The sequence below is a fragment of the Neopelma chrysocephalum genome, unplaced genomic scaffold (genome assembly GCF_003984885.1).
Source record: "Neopelma chrysocephalum unplaced genomic scaffold, ASM398488v2 Primary Assembly neopelma1_65, whole genome shotgun sequence".
NCBI lineage: Eukaryota > Metazoa > Chordata > Aves > Passeriformes > Pipridae > Neopelma > Neopelma chrysocephalum.
This window is the reverse complement of record NW_020897722.1, coordinates 4903881-4912997: the sequence shown is the minus strand read 5'-3', so window position 1 is coordinate 4912997 and position 9117 is coordinate 4903881. Positions and strand designations below refer to the sequence as shown.

At 51.3% G+C, this 9117-nt stretch overlaps 1 protein-coding gene across 3 annotated transcripts; it reads left to right on the top strand.

Annotated features, from left to right (window-relative positions):
- The first annotated feature begins 315 nt into the window (after positions 1–315).
- Positions 316–7522, top strand: CHST12 (carbohydrate sulfotransferase 12). Of its 3 annotated transcripts, none has more exons than XM_027683749.1 (2): positions 316–368; positions 5787–7522. In XM_027683749.1, the coding sequence occupies exon 2, from the start codon at positions 5882–5884 to the stop codon at positions 7139–7141; it is 1260 nt and encodes a 419-aa protein (XP_027539550.1). In that variant the 5' UTR covers positions 316–368; positions 5787–5881; the 3' UTR covers positions 7142–7522. The 3 variants fall into 3 exon arrangements, with proteins under 3 accessions (XP_027539550.1, XP_027539549.1, XP_027539551.1); XM_027683748.1 differs by lacking the exon at positions 316–368 and adding an exon at positions 418–518; XM_027683750.1 differs by lacking the exon at positions 316–368 and adding an exon at positions 1423–2067.
- Positions 7523–9117: the final 1595 nt, after the last annotated feature.

The window sequence follows — 9117 nt, the reverse complement described above, 5'->3', positions numbered from 1 at the left end:
TTGTCGGACCCTCTCCTCGTGCTGAGAAAGCACAAGAAAACACTTTGATTTATTTATTTATTTATTTTTTCCCCGTGCGGCGGCGCTCGCAGAGGGTCCGGCAGCGCCTCCCCAGCGCGGGGGGCCCCGAGGGGCGTCCCCGGGTGTCCCGCTCCCTCCGTGTCCCCCATCCCCGTGCCGGGAGCGGGGCCGGGAGCGGGGCCGGGGCCGCCCCCGGCGGGCGGAGCGGCGCCTGCGCGGCCCCGCGGGGAGCCCCCGCGCCGGCGTCTCGCGAGAGGCGGCGGCGCCGGGACCGGGACGGGCGGAGCAGGAGCGGGAGGAGGAGGAGGAAGAGGAGGAGGAGGGAGGCGAAGGCTCCCCGGCGGGAGGTGAGCGCGGGGCCGCGGCCGCTCGGTGCCTGCGGGGCCGGGCGGGGCGCGGTGAGGCGGCGCCGCCCCGGGGCCGGGCCAGCCCCGGTTATGAGGCGCAGCGCGGTGTCCCCCCCCCCCTCCCCGTCCCTGCGCTCTGCCCGGTGCCAGGTAGGGCTCGGCTCCGGCGGGACACGGGGCATCGTGTGCGGGGCTCTGCGGGGCGGCTCCGCTTCTCCTTCACCTTCCCCGCGGTGCCACCGGGATGGACATTCCCCGGCGAGCAGGGGGGGCTCAGCCGGGGGAAAGGGGGCTCAGGGGGGACCTTGTCGCTCCCTGCCTGGGAGGAGGGTGTGGGCAGGTGGGCGTCGGTCTTTTCTCCCGGGTGACGAGAGGTAGAACGAGAGGGAACGGCCTCAAGCTGAGGCAGGGAAGGAGCTGCCCGGGGAGCTGGTGGTGACACCGTCCCCTTGGAGGCAGACGTGGATGTGGCGCTGAGGGTCGCGGTTTGGTGGCGGGGCTGACAGTGTTTGGTGAATGGGTTGGTCTCGATGATCTTACAGGTCTTTTTCAACCTTAATGATTCTGGTGCTGGGCCTGAGGCTGGAAGCAGCAGCTCTGCCCGGTGCTCTGCAGCCGGTGCCGCTGGGCTCGGCAGGGACCGAGAGCCATCCCGGGAATCAGCCGCCTCCCGAGCGCAGAGCCCGGCTCTCAGCGCTGCTCCAAGAGATCCGGCGGAAAACGCCGCTAATCCCGCCTGAACTCCACGCGCAAAACTTCACCGCCGAGCTCAGGCTGGAAACTGTGCCGGAATCAGGTGTTTGTGAGGCGGTCGCAGGCAGTGCCGGTGTCGGGGGCTGGTTTCTGGCCCCCGTGTTGACACACAACGAGTATCCCGGAGTGTTGCTGGCCCGGGCTGCAGCACCGGGGCTGCCGGAGGCGCTTCCTGCGTTTGTAAGGGCGGGGAAGATGCGTGTGCTGGAAGTTTGTGATAAAAGTAGTGGATACGCAGGACATGCTGCGTTTTGGGAGTTTCCTTCTGGAAATTTTAGACACACTGTTATTGTGACAGCTTCCAAGTATGGACATTAAAAAAGAGGCAACTGGCACTGCTAAGCCTGTACAAACCAGGCTTTTTTGGCAGCAATGGGGGGGAAGGCACTGCCACGAATGTAGATTAGAATGTTCGGGGTCCAGGGTATATGTGCTAAGCTGGAGTGAAACGTGCAATGCCAATTCCTATTTTTTGTTTATGCTGTGCAGTAATACTAATGTAACCACGGGTTAAAAACCTCCCTGCTCTGCAAAGAGTGCTAGACTTTTGGAAAGCTGGGGAGAAGCAATGAGGTGAGTGATGGCCAAGCACATGAAATTTGCTTCTTGGTATAGTCTGTCTGCTTTGGCTGGTGGTAGCTTGTTCTCCTGCACCTTTAGGAGATTAACTTGGTTCTATGTCTCTAGAGGCTGGTGATTCCCTAAGTGCAACTGGTGCCAGGTGTGTGCAATGGTATGTGGGTACAGAAGGCTGCACGGGTCCAGTGACTGCTGGTAAATGCAGGCGCTCCAAGGGAAAATATCCATTTGAATTTTTTTGAGGGGGGTTGCACGTTTTTAAAAGTTCTTATTCCACTTCTTTCTGTCTTCAGAAGGAGGTAAAGCCCAAGCAAGCTACCTGAAATCCCATATCTTCACCTGCTAGGATGAGTGGGTGCTGGAGGAGGTGAGCTGGTACTTAGTGCCTGACCTGTGCCATGTGCAAGAGGGACAGGCCTGGGGAAACACAAAGAGATGAGATCTGCACCCAAGCCTTTGGAGGCACGTTCATTTCAAAACCATGCCTGTTCACAGAGAGGGGTTATTGCTCCTTGTCTCTGGTGCATGGCTTTGTGTAAGCTGCTTTATTTTCTGTAGGCCTTACTGCTCCTGCAAGTAAGATGGAGTTACTTCCTTTTGCAGTGAGGCTGTGAAAGAATGTAGTCCTTGCACAAAGCCGAGAGGAAAAAAGAGACACAAATTACTTAAGCTGTTATCTGCCCTGAGAATAAACAGTTACAATCAGGCTGTGAAGTGGAAATAAGGTTTCCAAATCCCCGAGGAGTTGCATCTGCAATAGCTTTTGCAATAAGAGTGCTGGGGACGCATCCCTCCTTTCTGGTGTTAAATGAAAGTTTGAGAGGTGATTGTTTGAAATGGCAGCTTGTGATAGGAAAGAATGGGAACAGTGACCTCAGAGTCTTGACTCGGGCTTGGGAGAAGATTCTTTGGTTCATAGCCAGACCAGGTTCAGGTTGGAGCTGGTCATGGGCTGGCTGCTCAGGGGACTCTGTAGGATGATTATAGCACTTGGTCCACTTCCCGGTTTGCCAGCGTCGTGTCACAGAGGCAGCTTTGTGTGGATCCGGGTGCACGTTCCTGTTGGCTGGTGACTTTGGGTTGAACTTGAATGTAAATTCTTGGCTCTTTCTGGAGACTTCTCCTTTTGATTCTGGCAAGGGGAAGACAGAGATATGTTCCCTCTTATGTGCACAGAGACCTGTAATTTGTCCTTTCAGTTTGGCGTCCTTTATGAAGTGCTCAGGAAGAGGATGTATCGTAGTCAATAGAATAACTCTGTTTTCTGCAGTGTTTTCCTCCTGAGGAGCAATTAAGCTGTCTTACTGCTCTTTTCCAGGGCTCCTCTCTGGCACTGGTAGAGTTAATAGAAGTGGAGCCTTTTGCTGCTCACTGCTGTGTGTCTTGGAAAAGCCGAACTCTCTGGCAGGCCTGTGTGCATGTCCTGGAAAGCAGGCTGGAGCCCTTGGGGTGCTCTCAGTACAGCTGCATTATGATGGTGGCTTTGAGGAAGAGCTCTCCTTCCCTTTGCCCCAGGAATGTGTGTGCCACACACAGTGTCCCGTTTGCTCCTGTCACTGCTGCTGAGAGGGCGATCTGTCCACGCCTGGGCTGGGACAGCTTTGCAGGGATGCCAGAAGGCTGCTGTGCTGCCCGGGGCTGTGGACCCTGCTGGGTATAGGGATAGCAGAAAAGGATGCTCCGTGCAGCTTTCCAGGCTTGCTGCATTCCAGCCAGCCTAGAGGTCTCAAGCAGCGTTGGAAACACAACGTGCTGGGATTATGTGCGCAGTGGGCACCCTATTCATCCAAAGTGGGAAGCAGTCCCTGCCCTGAGCAGCTAAACGGGCTCGAAAGCAAGAACAGATTTGGGCAAAATGCAAACCCAGGAGTGTGCCAAGCAGAAGGCTTGGCAGCGTCCCCCCATTATCTTCTGCTTCTGGACGGAGATGCTTGGCTTGAAGTGCTGACGCACATATGTAATTTGGCTCTTGTTTAGCTCCATGCTCATCTCTCTGGGTGTTTCTTCTTAGGTCTGCTCCATCCTCAATCTTGACTAGCTAAACGTAGAGAATTACTGCTGAGTAATACCTGCTTCTTGCTCTGCAGACTGTAAAACGTTATGTCTGCAGTTCCTCCAGCTCCTCTTCACAGGCAGAATAAGAGCCTGGCTCCAGGAAAGGCACTTTTTGGTGTTGCAGTGCAAAGCTATGTTAGGCCACAGCTCTGCTGAAATTCTGGCTCTCCCTAGTTCCAGAGTGTAAATAAATACACCAGGGTGGAGAAACCCTAAGCCTTCAGATCTGTGTTTTCTGTCTTTTGGGACAAGCTGACCTAATGCTTCAACATGCAACAATATCTGGTATTGTTCCTGTTTGTAACTAAATTCTTGTCTAATATTTCAAACCTGGACTTTGGTTGTTAAAATCTGGCACCCCTGAGACACAAGCACAGCCACGCAGGGGGCTCCTTACCAGGTCATTTGCTGCAAGGCTGTGCTGAGCACCTTTTCCTTGGGAACGACAGAGCTCAGCACTTCAGCATATCTGGACTGGGTTCTTCTGTATCTCTCTGCAGGGTGGGGTTGGTGCTGTTTAGGGGTGATGTAAACTGGCTAGGGAGCAACCTCTGTGTTTTGGGAGAAAGAGAGACCCAGCCTTCAATTTGAAAAGCTTTTCAGGACAGCTTGCCCTGAAGTGGCTTTGTTTTCAGAGCTGCTGTTTGCAGGGTTTGTTCTGAAGTCATTGGAAAGATTTGGGATGTCTGCAGAAAGGGCAGTTCTTGTTTTGTGTCTGTAGGTGCTGTTCTCTGTTTACAATCAGGGTCTGGACTGTGCTTGGAGGGGAGGAGGACGTTGGAGTGATTACTTTTAGCTCCTCACTTTGCTATGTTGTTCTTCCCTGGCTGGAGGCACTGGCTCCTTGATGGCTGGGGGAGACAACAAGGCTGGTTTGCCAGCCTGCCTCTGCATGCAGCCTTGGACCACAAAACATGCAATAGGGTGGGGAGATGGATCTCCCTTGAGCATCTTGCTGGTGGAAAGGGGCTGGGAGACACATGGAAAGCAAGGTAGCAGTGAAAAGATTCGACTGGTTGAAGTAAAAAAACCAAACCTGCTGCACCCTCTAGAACAGATGATCTGAGGTGCCCTTTTAACAGTGATTTCACGCCTGTCTTTGGTGATCAAGAGTTTAGTGATGAGTGTGATAGAAATATAAATTACATTAAACGAGGAAAAGAGGTCCCGAGTCAACAGTGTCTGGACACGAACACAGATTTACCAGAGCATCCTTAATCTCAGAAATCGTTCAGTTAAAAGTAATTACTCCTTTAGATTTTTATTGATGAGTGGCTCTTATCAGGGCTGTGTCCCTTCGGGGGTTTTTGTAAGAAAACTCTTTGTGTAATCTCTGTTCCTGACAAAATGAAGTAGCTATCAAGAAAGGTTGTGGAGGGAACATCTACTGGGTGCCTTCACACTTATCTACACAGAGTAGATAAGATGGTGTGTTGAAGTCAGTGATGTTCTCTCAGCAGGGACTTGCTTTAGGCACTGAGGCAGTGGCATCTTCAGCCCGGTGTTTATAACTCCAATAAAGAATTTGTTTTCAGCACAGAGCACCTTCACGGGGAGATGAGAACACATTGTGATATCACAATTTAAAATCATGGATTAAGCCTTCTTTTTTCTTGTGTGTTAGATACGTGTAAAATTCAAGGGGGTGGTTGGCTCTGCATACTTTCTGTATATGGTTGTATATTTTAATACTCTCAAACTTGCTTCTGTGAGCTCTAGGCCTGAAATAATTGTATTTTACTTATTTTTTTAAATTAAAACTGAGCTTCTCTTGAAATCATGTGACTCCAGAAGCTTGAGATTGATAAAAAGCCATGATTGCTGTGAAACTGATAAAATTGCAACACATTGTGCCTCCTTTTGGCCAGTCAGCTCTTCTCCACAGGGTCTCTCTGGGTACTCTCAGAGTTCTCCCTGTGTGAAAATGGGGATGGCTGGCCCCACAGCAAGTCTTGATTGTGCCAGGTCATTCTCTCCAAATCAGGGGGATTAATGGCTCAACTGATTTTTTTTTTTCTCATACCTTTCCAGGATCCTGCTCTGCAGCACCATGCTGGATCCCAAGCCTCACTCTGCAAGTCGGAGGTGAATCCAGGTGAAAGTCAGCTACCACAGTAGGTGTCAGGATGACCAAAGCACGGCTCCTCCGTCTCTCTGTGGTGCTGGTCTCCATCTTCATGATCCTCCTGATCATTGTGTACTGGGACAACGTGGGGACGGCTCACTTCTACCTGCACACGTCCTTCTCCAGGCCTCGTTCCCCAGGAGCCATCCCTGGTATCGCGGCAGGTGAAGACTGGGAAGCCTTGCCAGATGTAGATGAATTTTTGGCAAAGCTGCTTAGTTCAAGCCTGAGACAGAACAACTCTACCCCCCGAAAGACAGAGCAGCTCCTTGTCCAGGGCTCCAACAAGCCTGTGGTGAGTAATTTGGAGGAGAAGGTGCGGGGCTATGACTGGTCTACGCACAAGGACAGGAACAGCCTGGACCAAGAGAAGCTGCAGGTGGAGAGGCAGAGAACGCTGCGGGAGTTTTGTGCCAATTCCAGCTTCACCTTTCCCACCAAGGAGCGCTCCTTCGATGACATCCCAAACTACGAGCTCAACCACCTGATCGTGGATGACCGCCACGGCGTCATCTACTGCTACGTGCCCAAGGTGGCCTGCACCAACTGGAAACGAGTGATGATTGTGCTCAGTGAGAGCCTCCTGGACCAGGGCGTCCCGTACCGGAACCCTCTGGACATCCCCCGGGAACACGTCCACAACACCAGCACCCACCTGACGTTCAACAAATTCTGGCGCCGCTACGGGAAGTTCTCCCGGCACCTCATGAAGATCAAGCTGAAGAAGTACACCAAGTTCCTCTTTGTGCGGGACCCTTTTGTCCGCCTCATCTCCGCCTTCCGCAGCAAATTTGAGCTGGAGAACGAGGAGTTCTACCGGCGTTTCGCCATCCCCATGTTAAAGCTCTACTCCAACCACACCAACCTCCCCACCTCTGTTAGCGAGGCCTTCGGGGCAGGCCTCAAAGTCTCCTTTTCTGACTTCATCCAGTACTTACTGGATCCCAGGACAGAGAAGATGACCCCCTTCAATGAGCACTGGAGGCAGATTTACCGCCTGTGCCACCCGTGCCAGATAGACTATGATTTCATCGGAAAGCTGGAGACGCTGGATGAGGATGCTGCTTATTTATTGCAGCTCCTCAAAGTGGACAGGCTACTTCGCTTCCCACCCAGCTACAGGAACAGGACTGCGAGCAGCTGGGAAGATAACTGGTTTGCCAAAATCCCACTGGCTTGGAGGCAGCAGCTCTACAAGCTTTACGAAGCAGATTTTGTACTCTTTGGCTACCCCAAGCCAGAAAACTTGCTTAAAGACTAAAAGTGATTGGGCAATGGGTGTGGGAGGGAACATCTGAAATACCAAAAATGTTTAAAGCCTCCTCATTTTTGCTCTTAACTCCCTTCCCCATACAGGTTGGTACAATGGAATATATTTTTTCTACTGCTTCCCCTTCCATTTTTGCAATAATGTCAGAATCCAGGGTATTCCAGCCAGCTGTGCATATGCAAAAAATGCCATTTTTTTGGTTATCATTGGTTTTCTGTTTTTTAAAATGTCCCCATATTTTGCAATGGGTCGCTGCCCTTGGTCATTCTGCCAACTGTGTCCTTCAGTAGCTTTTTATTAATACTTTTTAAAAATTAATATATTTAAGATATTTAATACAAAGCGTGTGTTGTGGCAAAGGAAGGGAGGGAATAAAAAAAAAAAAGTAAAAGAAAACCCCAAGAAATTATGCACCTGCCTCTGTGTGTTGTCTCAGGGCTGCTGTTTTGGAGATCTGAGGTCTGCAGAGCACTCAGATCTCTCTGGAAGCTGGGATGTCAGTGGTGCCTTCACCAGCCAGGTCTGCTGGTGGTCGGCTCCGAGCTGGCTCAAGGCAGATGGGATGGGTCAGTGCCTGACTCTGCCAAACAGTCCTGGAAGAGCGCCAGGGCTCCGGTGACGTGTGCTGCTCACAGCTGGTGAGCCTGATGCCAGGGTCACGGGAAGGAAATGGCGTTGGGAGCAGTGACACCAAGCCCGTGAGGTGCTTCAGGACGTGCAGGTGGCCAACACAGCACCTCTGCACTGCCTCACCTTTTGGGAAAGCAGTGTGGGACTCTACTGTCCAAAAAGCTGAGGTTCAGCCCTTGTATACCTTGCTAGTGTGGAGCATCTCCCTTGACATGTCCTGTTGCCGGATGGTGCCTGATGTTTTTGGGGGTTGTGACCAGCCAGGAGGGGCAGAGTGTGCTCTTGGATGGCCCAGCTGTCCTGGTCACTGCTGTGTGCACTGCTGGTCCCTCGAGAGCTCTGCTGTGTCCTCATTCCTGTGCATGCTTTAAGGGAACGTGGCAGGGATGCAGATGCTTATTCCTGGAAGAAGATCCAAAAGGTTTCTTTCAATAAGCAGATGTCAAGGTGAACTCCAAGTTCGTTTGTTTTCAGCGTGCCAGCTCCCGCTCGTGACACTGCGTCCTCATCCATCGCCTTTCTGCTGATTCCAAGTGACTGGTGCAGATTTGATCATCTGCCTTGCTGGGACCTGCTGCAGGAGTGATGGTTCCCACTGTGCCAGGAGCATGTGGGCTGCTTCCCAAAGGAAATTAATGCCTTTAGAGAGACTTTTTGTGTCTCATCAGCTGAATCTGCTTCTCTTTTTCTTTCTGAATTGCTCTGCAAAAACTATCTGCTTAGCACATTAGGCAGGCAACTCTTTCAGAGCTGAAATGCTTAATTATTTCCCTGCACTGTGGATGGTATTGGTGATTAAGGTCCACGGTCAGGCCTTGGGAGGCAGCCCTGTGTTTTGGGCAGACTTTTTTATATTGGCCTTTTACTCAGTTTCTCTCCAAGGCCATCAGCGGGCATGACTTTTCCTGTCTCTCCTTGCTTCCTCATTTTCTGTACACGTACATCTTTTTGGCACTGCATGCTCTTCCTAACAAATATGCTGCATCAAGCTTTTTAACCTGTAAATGAAAGGTAATTGCTGGTAGTTCCACTTGAAACAAAGGGTTTGTTTCTCATTGTATTCACACTGCTCTCCTGTAATTTCTGCAGAGACATTTGCAGTTTAAATGAGCCTGAAGCCATTATCAGGGTCTTGGTGCCTAGCTCCTCACAGCTTGGGAAAAAAGGAAGTGCCTGTTTCTGAGTCATTATTTAAAACTAATAATAGAAAAGTGTTGATCTATTCAATTTTTTCCCCAGTTACCAGCTAATTGCTGCAAAACAGAAAGATGTAGAGAATCTCGTCTCCTGTAATGAGTAATACCAGGAGTATCTTGACTCCTGCTACATTTACATTT

What these genes read in the sequence shown, in the direction of transcription:
- CHST12 (XM_027683749.1), top strand. Translation starts at nt 5,882, where the DNA reads ATGACCAAAGCACGGCTCCTCCGTCTCTCTGTGGTGCTGGTCTCCATC.